At 42.5% G+C, this 15959-nt stretch overlaps 1 protein-coding gene across 1 annotated transcript; it reads right to left on the bottom strand.

The window, feature by feature from the left end:
* Window positions 1–2048: 2048 nt before the first annotated feature.
* Window positions 2049–2981, bottom strand: LOC141134786 (olfactory receptor 11A1-like). The gene has a single exon (XM_073624222.1). The coding sequence runs from the start codon at window positions 2976–2978 to the stop codon at window positions 2049–2051; it is 930 nt and encodes a 309-aa protein (XP_073480323.1). The 5' UTR covers window positions 2979–2981.
* Window positions 2982–15959: the final 12978 nt, after the last annotated feature.

The following is a 15959-nucleotide window of genomic DNA, read 5'->3' as shown; positions in this document are numbered from 1 at the left end:
AGTCACATGATTATCTACCCATTCACAGATCATGTTACAAGCAGTGTCATCAGTGAAATAACTGCCAGAAATTCAGTGTGTCCCTAATGTCAGTTGTTTCAGTTGACAACACTGTGCTTTTTTTCGCTTTGAAAGCCCCTACAGTGTTGTTAAAGTAGAATTCCACCCACTTTTACAACTCTTCAGCATCCCTCATTAAACTGTGCACTGTAAACGATTTGGATTTTTTTTTTTTTCTCAGCACCTACTTTATATCTGCTGTATTCATTTTTCACTTCCTCCTCCCTGGCCATGTGCCCATCGCATCATTTCCTGTTTGCAATGCCTCCTGGGAAGGGGGTGGCAACTTCCTCTGACACTGCCGTTGCTATGGAAACCTGACCTGAAACCTATTACACTGCTTGTGCCGCACTGAGCATGTGCGAGATCTGCAAGGATGAGATCCAGTAGGGAAATACAGTCTGGCTTCAGATGCCCACACTTAAGATGGCCACGGCCTGCTGGAAGTTTATAAAATAACAAACTACTGCTATAAACTAACAAAACAGACCTTAGTTTACAGACTAACTGTACTAGAATACATTAAGCTTGTGTATTATAGGGGTATTTTTATTTAAAAAGTATAATTTCGGCCGGAACACCTCTTTAAAGTGGGGTTCCACCCAAAAAACAAAAATACCTGGAAAAATTCTAAAAAAAAAAACAAAGAAACATTTGGATATATTTTTTTTTTTTCACTTACCTCTAAATGCCTGTTGCTAGGTGGTCCCTCGTAGTCTGCCTGTTCCTTTGCCTGGGCTGGTGACATCACTTCCCCCCAGGCACAGGAAGGGCTCCGCTCTGCTCCCTCCCTCCTGTCAATCATCTGGGACCCATTACAGGTCCCAGGTGATTGAGCGGCCAATCACGGCGCGCGGCGCCGCTCGCACATGCACAGTGGGTGCCAGGCTGTGAAGCCACAGCTCGGCGCCCACAGTTGAAATGCCGGCGCCGACGAGCGGAGGGGGGGGATGAGCGGGGCTTCGATCCCCCACATCGCTGGACCCTGGGACAGGTAAGTGTCCAATTAAAAGTCAGCAGCTGCAGTATTTGTAGCTGCTGACTTTTAATTTTTTTTTTTTTTTGACGGCCCCCTGGGTGGAACTCCTCTTTAACTTGGTCTATTCAGCTACCAAATTTTACCAATTCCCCATCCCTCTCTTTCCCTCTCCTCGTACATAACCTGATTCCTTTTCTATGAAGGCAATGCTTCTGCTCTGACACCCAAGGGAAATGGGTTCTCGGGAGTTGTAGTTTTGAGGGTTTATCTTCCTCAATAGGAACTGTCCGACAAGCAACTGCCCCTACCAGACTTTTAAAAGCCAGGTGATAACATCACACGGAGAAATAAGGTTGTTTCTTGCATTGGGATCAAGGTAAAAGAAATAAAATAATGCAGGGACGTGATCAAGGGGGGGAGGGGGGGGGGGTTGTTGTTGCTTTTCTTTCGCTTTTTTTTTTTATAAATAACTTATTTTTGAAGGTACATGTTTTGGAGCTGTCACACTCTTACTTTTTCCACTGTCTAGTTCTCAAGCAGGGTTCTGTGGGACCCAAGGATTCCTCTTGGAGGTTGCTAGGAGTTCCTCGTGCAATGAGCAACTTCTGACCCTCAGATGAGTAGCCACTATCAACAATGATCTGTTTGGCTAGCTGTAAATGGGGAATGGGAATCCCAATGGTCACAAATGTAAGGAGCAATGTACCATAAACTTTTAATATAGTGAATTATTAGCAGGGTTTTCCTGAGCCTGAAAAGTTATACTGACTTGGAGAATGCATGTATCCAGTGAAGGCTAAACAGTTTGAACTTCTCAGCTGCAATCTTTTCAAGGTAACACGGAGTAACTTGATAATGCAGCCAGGACTGAGTTGACAGCCCCAAAGCATATGTTTAAAACAAGTTTAGGCAAAAAATTATTTGCTTCCCTATATATATGTAACCAACAATAAAATGAGTTATAAACAAATCTTTCTCAATCAGAAAGCAATTTTTACAAATTAAATTTTTATCGTTTTTTCTTGCACACGGATATGTATTTTTTCATTACCAATTTTATTTCTTGGTTCCTCAAGCTGTATATGATGGGGTTAAACAATGGGGTGACCACAGTGTACATCAGAGATACCACCTTGTTCATGTTCAAAGAGTGTCCTCTTGAGGGAACCACATACATGACAAACAGTGCCCCATAATAGGTACATACAACAGCAAGATGGGAGCTACAGGTGGAGAAAGTCTTCTGTCTGCCGGTGGATGACGTTATCCTCAAGATTGTCAGAAAAATATACACATAGGTGATGGTGATTAACACAAACGGTATAACTGTCAAGAGGCTAGAAAATACAAAGACCTCATATTTTACTACGGAAGCATCTGAACAAGACAATTCAAGTAGGGGGCCAAGGTCACAGAAAAAGTGGTCAATTACATTGGGGCCACAGAACCACAAAGTCTGCATTAAGAAAACTGGAATGAGAGTTATGGCAAATCCTAGCGACCAACAAATTATAACCAGATAGAAACAGAGTTTTAAGTCCATAATCGCTGTGTAATGCAATGGCTTACATATGGCAAGGTAGCGGTCATAGGACATGGCTGAGAGGAGAAGACACTCTGTGGTTGCTGAAGAACCATACAAGAAGAACTGAGTAATACAACCTCCAAGGAGCACAATGCCACCCTCTGATAATATTACATGGAGCATGCTTGGAACAATGTTTGAAGTCAGCAACATGTCTGAAAAGGACAGGTGACCAAGAAAGAAGAACATAGGAGATCGAAGACGATAACTGGTCAACACCAATAGAATAATGAGAACATTCCCAGTTATAGTCACTATGTAGATGACCAGGAACAAAAAGAAAACGAAATACTTGAAATCTTGTAGGTTTTCAAATCCGAGAAGTATTATTTCAGTAATGCGTGTCCCATTCATTGTTCACACTACAGAAAATTATAATAGAACATATGTTTTACTATTCAAAAAACTATAATTCAGGTGTGCTTTTATGCAGCTACAAACATTATCATAGATTTATTGTGGAAAATACAATGTTTTAAGCAGCACAATGGAACTAAAAATTCCATTAAAGAATTAATGATCTGTATAAATTCTATTGGTTCATTTCATTCCGAATCAATAATCGGACAAATTTTTAATTATTCTGAGTTTCGGATATATCTGAATACCCAAATTACAATATAAATAAATTTTACTGAATGCTCCGAATAACGTAACGAAATTCGTCTATTTCGGAAATTCGGACTGAAATTCAAATCGAATCTTACATTGAACTCCAGTAGAATTCTAACTACACATAACGCTGAAATCAAGGACTGTGTGTGTTATTGGAGTACCATTTCAAAATAATGCTGTTTTTGTTAACCACTTCCGGACCGCCGCACGACGATGTACGTCCAAACTTTGAACGGGGATATCGTTGTTATGGCAGCAGCTAGCTGCCATAACCCTGGTATCCCCGTTTTCGTGCGGCGGCCAGCTTTCAGATAAAAGTGGTCCCTGCAGCGGATTCGCCGCGAGATCACTTTTATCGGTGGCGGGAGAGGGCCCCCCCACCGCGATCCGGTGCCCTCCGCCGCTTACCGGAGCCGTCGGTAGCGGCGGAGGCGATCGCGTCCTGCTCTCTGGTGTGTCTGGAGACGAATGAGGCTAAGATGGCGCTCACTCGTCTCCATGACACTGCTGGGCGGAAGCGACGTCAAAACGTCACTTCCGTCCACGCCTCTTAAAGGCATATTTTTTCAAATGTCATTTTTCTAAATGACTTTTTCTTTTTATTGCATTTTAGTGTAAATATGAGATCTGAGGTCTTTTTGACCCCTCATCTCATATTTAAGAGGTCCTGCCATGCTTTTTTCTATTCCAAGGGATGTTTACATTCCTTGTAATAGGAATTAAAGTGACACATTTTTTTTTATACAGTGTAAAAATAAATAAAATATTGTAAAATAAATAATAAAAATAAAAATAAAAAATTTTAAAACCCCCCTGTCCCGACGAGCTCGCGCGCAGAAGCGAACGCATACGCGAGTAGCGCCCGCATATGAAAACGGTGGTCAAACCACACATGTGAGGTATCACAGCGACCGGTAGAGCGAGAGCAATAATTCTAGCCCTAGACCTCCTCTGTACCGCAAAATATGCAACCTGTAGAATTTTTTAAACGTCGCCTATGGAGATTTTTGAGGGTAAAAGTTTGACGCCATTCCACGAGCGGGCGCAATTTTCAAGCGTGACATGTTGGGTATCAATTTACTTGGCGTAACATTATATTTCACAATATAAAAAAAATTGGGCTAACTTTACTGTTGTCTTATTTTTTTATTCAAAAAAGTGAATTTTTTCCAAAAAAAGTGCGCTTTTAAGACCGCTGTGCAAATACGGTGCAAAAAAAAGTATTGCAATGACCGCCATTGTATTCTCTAGGGTGTTAGAAGAAAAACCATATATAATGTTTGGGGGTTCTAAGTAATTTTCTAGCAGAAAAACCTGTTTTAAATATGTAAACACCTAAAATCCAAAACGAGGCTGGTCCTTAAGTGGTTAAAGCGGTGTTCCGGCCGAAATTACACTTTTTAAATAAAAATACCCCTATAATACACAAGCTTAATGTGTTCTAGTAAAGTTAGTCTGTAAACTAAGGTCTGTTTTGTTAGGTTATTACAGCATTTTGAAAGTTTATAAACTAGCAGCAGACTGTGGCCATCTTAAGTGTGGGCATCTGAAGCCAGACTGTATTTCTTCCTGGATTTCATCCTTGCAGATCTCGCACATGCTCAGTGCTACCCAAGCAGTGTAATAGCTTTCAGGTCAGGTTTCCATAGCAACGGCAGTGTCAGAGGAAATTGCCGCCCCTCCCCTCTCCAGGAACCAGGAAATATACTGCATGTACAAGGAATATTATTCAAGAAGTATATATATATATATATATATATATATATATATATATATATATATATATATATATATCTTGTTATATATTTATCCTGTGCTGTGTGTGTGTGTACACACACACACCTACATATCTACACTTGGCGGCTACTTTTTTCTGTACAGCTTTTCATTTAAAAAAATAATAATAATCTCAGCAACACAATTCATTTTTGCATTTAGATGTATTGAAGAAGACTTTATGAAGTTCAAACTGCGCATTAAAAATGTAGAAAAATAGGGCTTGTGTTTTGGTGTTATATGGGATGGGATTTTGGGAGTATTTAAAAAACTGCCTATTTACAACTATTTGCACGAACAACTTTCCCTATGTTATATAGATAATTGTGTTAAAATTGATAAAATATTCCCCCATCACATCGCATCATCCCCCACCAAATCACATCGCCCCCGCCAAATAGCATCGCCCCCAGCAAATCACATCGCCCTAGTACATTGCATCGCCCCCGCACATCGCATCAGCACATTGCATCGCATCACCCCAACACATCGAATCGCATCAACAAATCGAATCACATCGCCAACTGCACATCGCATCACACTGCCCTCAGCACATCGAATCGCATCGCCCCAGCATATCCAATTGCATCTTCCCAGCATATCGAATTGCATCGCCCAGCACATCGCATTGCACTGCCCCAGCACATCGAATCGCATCGCCCCCAGCACATTGCATCGCACTGCCCCCGGCACATCGAATCGCATCGCCCCAGCACATTGAATTGCATCTCCCACCAGCACATCGAATCGCATCGCCCCCAGCACATTGCATCACCCCCAGTGCATCGAATCGCATCGCCCAAAGCACATTGCATCACCCCCAGCGCATCGAATCGCATCGCCCAAAGCACATTGCATCACCCCCAACACATCAAATCGCATCGCCTCCAGCACATCGCATCGAATCGCTTCACCCCCAGCACATCGAATCGCATCTCCCAAAGCATCTCCCATTGCATCACCCCGAACACATCGAATCTCATCAGCACATCGAATCGCATCACCCCAGCACATCGTATCGCATCTCCCCCAGCACATTGAATCGCCCAAAGTACATTGCATCACCCACAACTCATCGAATCGCATCGCCCCCAGCAAATCGAATCGCAACGCCCGCAGCACATCGAATCACATCGCCCAAAGCACAGTGCATCACCCCCAACACATCGAATTGCATCAGCACATCGAATCGCATCGCCCCCAGCACATCGCATCGAATCGCCACAGTGGGGTGGGATGGGATGAGGTGGGATGGGATGAGGTGGGGTGTAGTATCGATCGATATCTATCTATACCTACACATACACACACACACATGCACAAAAAAATTCTAAAAAACAAAAGACAGCAAGAGTATTAAAATACTATATCAATTATATTCAACATTTGAACAAAAAGAAATCAATAATATACAAAAAAATAAAAATATATTTTATAAATTAGTATATATAAAGCATAATATGAGAGAGAAAGAGAGAGAGAGAGAGAGAGAGAATAGCGAACAAGAGAAGAGCAAGCGAGAGAAAGATATATAGAAAGACAAGAGTGAGCGAGTGAAGAGCAAGAGAGAGAAAGAAATAGAGAAGAGTGAGCGAGTGAAGAGCGAGCGAGTGAAATAGAAAGAGGAGAGAGAGAAATAGAGAAGAGTGTGCTAGAGAAGAGTGAGCGAGCAAGAGAAGAGCAAGCAAGGAGAGAAAGCCAGAAATAGAAAAAGAGAAGAGTGAGCAAGTGAAGAGCAAGAGAGAGAGAGAGAAATAGAGAAGAGTGAGCAAGTGAAGAGCAAGAGAGAGAGAAGAGAGAGAGAGAGAAATTGAGAAGAGCGAGCTAGTGAAGAGCGAGCGAGAGAAAGAGAAATAGGAGAGAGAGAAAAATAGAGAAAAGCAAGCTAGTGAAGAGCAAGAGAGAGAGAGAAGAGTGAGCTAGTGAAGAGCGAGGGAGAGAAGAGAGAGAGAGAGAGGCAGAAATAGAAAAAGAGAAAAGTGAGCAAGTGAAGAGCAAGAGAGAGAAATAGAGAAGAGTGAGCGAGTGAGGAGCGAGCGAGTGAAATAGAAAGAGAAGAGCGAGAAAAGAGAGAGAGAGAGAAATGGAGAAGAGTGAGCTAGTGAAGAGCAAGTGAGAGAGAGAGAGAAATAGAAAGAAAGAAGAGTGAGCTAGTGAAGTGCGAGAGAAGAGCAAACGAGAGCGAGAGAGAGAGGAAAAAATAGAAAAAGAGAAGAGTGAGCGAGTGAAGAGCAAGAGAGAGAGAGAACTAGATAAAGAGAAGAGCGAAAGAGAGTGTGTGAGAGAGAGAGAGAAATAGAGGAGAGCGAGCGAGTAGATAGAGGAATACAGTAGAGAATAGAGGTAGAGGAATACGGTGGATAATAATAGAGGAGAGGAATATGGTGGAGAAGAGAGGTAGAGGAATACAGTGGATAATAGAGGTAGAGGAATACAGTGGAGAATAGAGGTAGAGGAATACAGTGGATAATAGAGGTGTAGAGGAATACAGTGGAGAATAGAGGTAGAGGAATACAGTAGAGAATAGAGGTAGAGGAATACGGTGGATAATAATAGAGGAGAGGAATATGGTGGAGAAGAGAGGTAGAGGAATACAGTGGATAATAGAGGTAGAGGAATACAGTGGATAATAGAGGTGTAGAGGAATACAGTGGAGAATAGAGGTAGAGGAATACAGTAGAGAATAGAGGTAGAGGAATACAGTGGATAATAGAGGTAGAGGAATACAGTGGAGAATAGAGGTAGAGGAATACGGTGGATAATAGAGGTAGAGGAATACGGTGGAGAATAGAGGTAGAGGAATACAGTGGATAATAGAGGTAGAGGAATACGGTGGAGAATAGAGGTAGAGGAATACGGTGGAGAATAGAGGTAGAGGAATACGGTGGAGAATAGAGGTAGAGGAATACAGTGGAGAATAGAGGTAGAGGAATACAGTGGAGAATAGAGGTAGAGGAATACAGTAGAGAATAGAGGTAGAGGAATACGGTGGATAATAGAGGTAGAGGAATACGGTGGAGAATAGAGGTAGAGGAATACAGTGGAGAATAGAGGTAGAGGAATACAGTGGAGAATAGAGGTAGAGGAATACAGTGGAGAATAGAGGTAGAGGAATACAGTGGAGAATAGAGGTAGAGGAATACAGTGGAGAATAGAGGTAGAGGAATACGGTGGAGAATAGAGGTAGAGGAATACGGTGGAGAATAGAGAGGTAGTGGAATACGGTGGATAATAATAGAAGTAGAGGAATACAGTGGAGAATAGAAGTAGAGGAATACGGTGGAGAATAGAGATAGAGGAATACAGTGGAGAATAGAGGTAGAGGAATACAGTGGAGAATAGAGGTAGAGGAATACAGTGGAGAATAGAGGTAGAGGAATACGGTGGAGAATAGAGGTAGAGGAATACGGTGGAGAATAGAGATAGAGGAATACAGTGGAGAATAGAGGTAGAGGAATACAGTGGGGAATAATAGATGTAAAGGAATACAGTGGATAGTAGAGGTAGAGGAATACAGTGGAGAATAGAGAGGTAGTGGAATACGGTGGATAATAATAGAAGTAGAGGAATACAGTGGAGAATAGAGGTAGAGGAATACGGTGGAGAATAGAGGTAGTGGAATACGGTGGAGAACAGAGGTAGAGGAATACAGTGGAGAATAGAGGTAGAGGAATACGGTGGAGAATAGAAGTAGAGGAATACGGGACATCCACATGTGTTCTGGCAATAAAGGGCTTTGTTCCCTTTTTAAAAATGGCGCTGTGATCCGCCTCAAATCGTGTCATTTCCTGCCTGCAAATAACATGTTTTCTCAGCACAGTCATGCCCACAGACTCATGGGAAATTATGACACTCATTTCCCATGTGGCAATGCGAGTAAGTAAGAGAGGTAGATCACCACGGAATAGGAAGACGGCAGATTGGGAAATCTGCCTAGCAACAGGGTTTTCCAGGCAAGTGAATTTTTTTTTTTTTAAATAAATGTTTATTAGTACATTAAAAGGAAGATAATAAGGTGAAATCTATTTTTAGGGTGGCCCTCCACTTTAAGCCAAAGGTGATTTAAAGAGTCATTGTATTCATTTGATTCTTCTTTTGTTTGTTCACTTTGCTGCATTCAAATAAAAAAAAAAAATACATTTACGTTCCGACCGATTCGAAAATTTATCGATTTAAACATTTTGAATCGAAAAAAAATGGTTAAATTAGAAGAAAACTCGAAAATTCATTATACAAATTCCAAAAATGAATTCCCTATTCGGTTATCCATTTGGTAAATCTATGTTTTCTTCACCTCCTCTGCTGCTTCTTCATCAATACCCCACAAGTCATTAGGGGACAGCTCTAAACAGGAGGATGCAAAGCTCTACTCCTAGATACATAGAGGTCTATTTCTAAAACATTTCTTGCACAAATGTCTCAAGCATGCCCACAACCATAAAAATAAAAAAATCCACATAGCCATATTATGGTATTTTCCCGATTGATGTCTCTTTTGTGCTGGAGACCGCGCTGGACTGACTGGACCAGACACTTGTCGTGTCTGGATGGTTGTGTGGGCAAGTAGGAAGAAATACCTTCAGCGGGTTGTGCCCAGTATTGGAAAATGACGATGGATCCCTTTGGGGTTGGGCTGCTGCCTTTAGGTACGGCCTTATGGTCGTTTCCATGTGTAGACTTGGAAACGTAGGAAGGACAGAGTGCCCGGTGTCCAAAGAAATGCAAACTTAAAGGTAGGTTAAGAGGTGTTTATTGAAAGTATTGGTAAGTACATCAAGTCAATGCACTTTGGAGTAAAGGTCTCCCCCTTCTTCAGGACTATCAAGCAAACATGAAAAAATGCAAAGAAAACAAATATATTAAATCAGGTCTCTTATACCCAGATTTTATATATTTGTGCACAAAAATGCGCAGAAAACAAATATATTAAATTGGGTATTTTTCTATGTTCGCTCGATAGTCCTGAAGAAGGCTGGAGCCCTTTACCCCAAAAATGCGTTGGCTTGATGTACTTACCAATACTTTCAAGAAACATCTTTTAACCTACCTTCAAGTTTGCATTCCTTGGACACCAGGCACTCCTTCCTTCCTACTTTTCCAAGTTTTCCTGATTGAGGAATTTGAGGAAATACAGCATTGTGGCTACTAGATGGAGCTGACGATCATAGAGAATAAACATATTAGAAAAATTAGAGGGATTCATTGTTATAGTCAGAGTCAAAAATGATCCCATAGACAGAGTGCAAAACACATTATGGTAAGTCAGTAGTGGGGAGGCCAAAAGCAGGAAAGCCACAGGCAGTACTAGTGACTAGTCCTTAGTCCTCAACTGGCCTGTTTTGGGGTACAACTTACACAGTACAGGTCCTCTTTTAGCATACAGTAAAGAATAATCAATGGGTTGCTTAACTAAGAAAAAAGAGTGTTCACTTAGCACCTTAGTAAATAAGGTGACATTGTAATTAAATCGAATGCAAGCATTAGAAGTGATTTCCCTTTGGGAGTATCTCACCAAATATGACATTTTTGTTGCAGGTGATGCCTAAAATCTGACATGTATCTTAGTGCAGACTTCTGGGAAAATCAGTGAGCCAATCACACAAGCAGGGAATGACATGTCTGGAGGGGGGGGGGGGGCTTCTGTGTACAGAACACTTGCAGATAGCCATGTTGCATTGCATTTTACAGAAAAACACAGAGCTGCAGATTGAAAAGGAAAGGTATTTTTTAATAACATTCAATTATAATTTGACTTGTGTTGTGATAGTATATGCTATATATATATTTTTTTTTTTCATTTGTTATTTTTTTCCCCATGAAAGTGGAGTTAACTTTTAAAGGTTTAGAAGAAATCAGACATGTGTCAGATAGGTTATTCCTTATTTACTTACCAATATATAATGTCAGGTTTTCTCATCACGTTACTCCTTTGTGGCTATAGTGAGCTGTAGTGAGCTAGGATTCTATAATGGCACTGAGGAGGAGAGGAGGGAAGAAAGAAAGAAAGAGAATATACATTTGAAAATTAAATAATAATTTAAAAAATAATAAGAAAAATAAAAAAATAATAAGAAAGATAACTAGATAGATAGATACATAGATAGATAGATAGATAGATGGGGGGGCGTGGCTGGAAGCGGATGGAGGTGAGAGAGGTGGAGTGAGAACGTGTGCGCTCGTCCCGCTCCAGGAGTATGAAACCCGTGGAATAAACCCGGTTTCCTTGTGGTGATGTGAAGGAGCTTGACTGGGGTTCCCCCTTCTGTGCTGCTGAGTTTGCATGCTCTGAGTTCTAGCTGGCCGGAGTGAAGTGGCGCCGCTCGGGACAGAGGAGGGACTCGGTGCTGGGCGGCGTGGTGTAACTACCGCGAGACACGAGACAGACGGAGAGTTTGGCTTGGCTCCTGGCAACCACGATCGGAGGAGGAGGACGCTGAGCTCCAGGAACGGCGCCCAATGAATGCAGCAGCGTGTGACACAGTAGCGCTGGTCGGTAGCTGCTGCGCTGTGAAGGGTATCTGGAGGCATGTTGTGCTGGTTGTGGAGGAGTGAGGTACATGCCTGAGGCTATCGGTTAGTGCTATGGAGAGCTAGTCAGTGGTGGTGAGCACAGAAACAACTATCCGGACCTGAGAGTCTCCATAAACCGTGCCTAAAGTATCTCTGGAAGAGAGGTATCTTATAAACCCTGTATGACATTGTCTGGTGTTTTTTTGTCTGCTTAACATTGAGCAAAGAGCAAGGACTGTTGTGAGGCACATAAAGGGATCTTTGCAGGACTGTACGATTTGGGAGGGAGTTTGGAAAATCTGGGGGAGTGGCCCTAATATAAGGGGTAAGCAGTACACTATAAAAGACTGTAAACTGGCGTAGAGCCCTTTGGGTGAAGAGGAGCGTTGCTAGCCCTGAGCCCCTGGTGCGTGGAGTGGTAAGAGACTCCCTTGGCGGAAGTAGCCTAGTACCTGTGCCTAGTACCTGCGCCTTTTCCCCCCACCCTTTTTTGGGTTGAAATAACAGCACCTAAAGTTAATAACAAATAATAACAACAAAGAGTACTAAGAGCAGATATAACTGTGCAAACAACTATACTATACTTTTATACGGGTGGAGTAGGCGGTTCAAAGGGCAACCCTACAAGGTGGAAACCATTATGTCAGGGAGGAGAAAGGGAGAAGAGCACGCCAATCAGGAAAATATGGGAACCCAGTCCTTACGGTCAGCGAAGGATAAGGAGAAGGAAAAGGGCTCTCACCCCACAGTAGCGGGGGCAACGGCAGCAGCAGTTGCAGCTTCCGCTAAGTTAGAAAAAATGGTCCTTGCAGCGGAGCATACACCAAATAAAGGAGGGCAGCAAGCCCAAAATAAGTCGGCGCCAGACAGGAAAAGTCAAGGTCAATCGGGCCTGCATATTAGTATTTCTAATACCAAAACTCCCTCTACAAAAGGCCCAGGAACCATAAGTAAAGAAAAAGAGGCCTCAGTTATCCCAGTGTGTACGTCAGAAGGAGAACCCTCCCTAAAGGACATTTTTTTGGCAATAAATGCATGCAATCATTCTTTAGAGGTACTGGGAGTCCAAATGAAAGATATTAAAGAGGAGCTGACCCAGGTACGGAATGACCTTAAGAAAACAGCAGAAAGGGTGACTGAAGCAGAAAATAGAATAAGTCTGATAGAGGATGAGCTGATCCCTTTGAAACCAGAAGCGAAGATCTGGAGAGAAAAAATTGAGAAACTGACGGGGAAGTTTGATGAGATGGAAAACAGACTTCGCAGGGATAATGTGAGGGTGGTGGGGGTTCCTGAGGGGAGTGAAGGCCCAGATTCGATCACATTCTTGGAGAATTGGTTGGTGGGGGTGTTTGGGGGCGAGACATTCACTCAACAGTTTTCAATAGAAAGAGTTCCGCATAGACCCCCCCCTCCCGGAAACCCCCCAAGACCGTTCATAGTGAAGTTCTTAAACTATAAGGACAAAGTAAGACTTTTACGGAAAGCTCGAGAAATGGGGAAGGTCTTATATAAAGATGCTAGGGTATCAATATTCCCCGATTTCTTCCCGGACCTACAAAGGCGTAGAGCTGGGTTCCTGGGGGTTAAGCGTAGCCTCCAGAAATTCAACGTCACGTATGTGCTCCTCTATCCAGCTAAATTACGGATTAACGCACTGGGGGGAAGTCAGATTTTTGAGTCCCCAGACAGTGCGTTGGCATGGTTGGAGGAAAAGAAAGACCAATTGCCCAGGAAACAGTAGAGGAATGGTGTTGGAAATAGTACACAGAAACGGGACACAATTTTAATTTTATCTGTTATATAGGGTCATTATATGGAGTGGGGATGTTTTGGGAGTAGATAAATGGAATTAGATTTGAGAGGGGGAGTGATCACAATAAATATTTTGTTGGTTATTTTGAATAAAAGGTGGGAAGGGGGGAGGTGGGGGGAGGGGTGGTTTTGGGAGGTAGGAGGGGGGGGGGGTGGAATGGAAGGGTAGGAGAGTATGGGCTGGCCATTAAAAAAGCCCCTAGGGGTAACCTAGAGTGGTATGGGAAGGCAGGGGGAGAGGTTGGATGGGAAAATGGGGGAGGGGGGGTTAGGGGGGGAAGGGGCGGGGGGTTAAGGTATGGGTATAGCACAATACAGTATAGATTATCACGCAACACACTAAATGTTAAGTTAATATATGACACACTGAGTTATATAAAAACACAAAGGGCACAGATAAATACGGGGATAATATTTGTAGTGAGATAACTGACATGTTGGTCAAGCACAGGGATAAGTATGATATGATAAAAAAAAGAGGTGTTTTTTCCTTTGGGTGAAAATAGAACTATTAATTTTTGTATATGGGATAATAGTCCGACACCTGGGTAAAAGTTTCTCCTTAAGGTATATGGGGTGTACCCTGGGTTATTATTTGCTCCCCGTCTTCCTGGTTGTGATAATTTTACCCTAAATTAATTAATGGGGTTAAAAATAGGTTCATGGAATGTTAGGAGGATGGGTACTCCCTCAAAAAGAGCACTGGTATATGATATGTTAGATATTTTTAAAGTGGATATTGCTTGCCTGCAGGAGACGCACCTGACAAGGGACACTAAAACGCAAATAAGAAACAAAAAATACAGGTGTCAATTTCATGCGGTACACACCTCATATTCAAGGGGGGTGGCGGTGCTAATCGGGAAAGAGGTTGAGTTTACCTGCAGGCAATGCAATATAGATGCTGGGGGTAGGTATGTTTTTCTGCACTGTATAATAGGGAATAAAGAATGCATATTAGCGAATATTTATAACCCGCCACCCTTTAAATTAGATGTTTTATATTGCTTACTGGAGTTCATAGCGGACAAACCGAATATTCCTGTCTTTGCGGTTGGGGATTTTAATGTTGCAATAAATAAAGAAATAGATAGATTCCCCCCAGGGAAAGAGGGGCAGGGTTTATATGGGATCAGAATGGGCCAGTTTCTTAAAGTGGCAGGGTTGATTGATCTCTGGAGAATGAGTAATCCGGGAGTACAACAGTTCTCGTGTTATTCAGGCTCTCGCACCGCACTCTCAAGAATAGACCTCGTATTAGGCAATGACCTGGCTGCACATATAGTTAGAGATATAACTTATCAACCTAGGGGGGTATCAGACCACTCATTGGTGACAGCCAGGATAGAGATTGGGACAAATAAACAATGGGGTACATGGAAGCTGAACCCAATATGGATCGAGTTATTTGAGGACCCTAATGAGATTATAACCAGGCTGAGGGAGTTTATAAGTTTAAATGAGGACTCCACAGGGAGAGGGGTAATGTGGGATGCCCTGCAGGCTTATCTGAGGGGTCTATTGATCCAACAAGTTTCAAGATTAAAAAAAGCTTCATTGGCAGGTGAAGAGAAGGCCAGGGAAGAGTTACGAGCAGCAGAGAGGGAGCTTGTGAGAGAACCATCCCTGGAAAATCACCAGAAGTGGGAGAGCAAACAGTCAACATATAAAGAAGTAATATCGAGGAAATCAGAAAACAAGAGGTTATTCCAAAAACAAGTAATATTTGGGGAAGGGGAGAAAGTGGGGAAGATTTTGGCCCATATTGTCAAGTCAGATTCTCCCCCTCCGACGATTCCCGCTATTAGAACCTGGGATGGTGAGATTACATCTCAAACAGAAAACATTAACGCAACGTTTAAAAAATATTACGAGGAACTATATAAATCCCGGGGATCTGTGGAAGGGGTGGAATTGGATGGATTTTTTAAGAAAATAGAGTTGTCCCTGTCAGGCCTGGATATCGAGATACTGGAGGCCCCGCTCACATTAGAAGATATCAAAATTGCAGTAAAGGAATTGGCCAATCAGAAATCCCCGGGCCCTGATGGTCTCCCTGCAGAGATCTATAAGAACTATGGGGAGATATTGCTACCGGAGCTCCTTAAGGTGTTTGAAGGGGCATATCAGGAGGGGAAGCCACCAGATTCAATGACCGAGGCCACAATAATAATGCTACCTAAGGAAGGAAAGGACCCCTTGGAACCCGCATCTTATAGGCCTATCTCTTTATTATGTTCAGACGCCAAGATCTTATCAAAGATCCTCGCCACTAGGTTGCAAAAAATAATTCATAAGTTGATCCACTCGGATCAAACAGGGTTTATTCCCCAGAGGTCAACCAGTGAGAATATTAGGAGGTTCTTTTTGAACTCGCAAATTCCAACAGAAAACTCTGGCTCCAGAGCTGTCGTGATGTTAGATGTAGTAAAGGCATTTGACAGCTTGGAGTGGAGTTTTATCTGGCAGATATTGAAGGTATTTGGCTTCTGCCCCTCATTTAGTAAATGGGTAAAAATTCTATATAACAACCCTAAGGCAAGGATCAGAGTTAATAATGTGCTCTCTAGTGAATTTTGTTTGCAGAGAGGCACAAGACAGGGGTGTCCGTTGTCACCC

Source organism: Aquarana catesbeiana, linkage group LG03, assembly GCF_042186555.1.
Source record: "Aquarana catesbeiana isolate 2022-GZ linkage group LG03, ASM4218655v1, whole genome shotgun sequence".
Classification (NCBI taxonomy): Eukaryota; Metazoa; Chordata; class Amphibia; order Anura; family Ranidae; genus Aquarana; species Aquarana catesbeiana.
This window is presented reverse-complemented; position numbering and strand designations above follow the sequence as displayed.

Coding starts and splice junctions, on each gene's coding strand:
- LOC141134786 (XM_073624222.1), bottom strand. CDS start 2,978: ATGAATGGGACACGCATTACTGAAATAATACTTCTCGGATTTGAAAAC.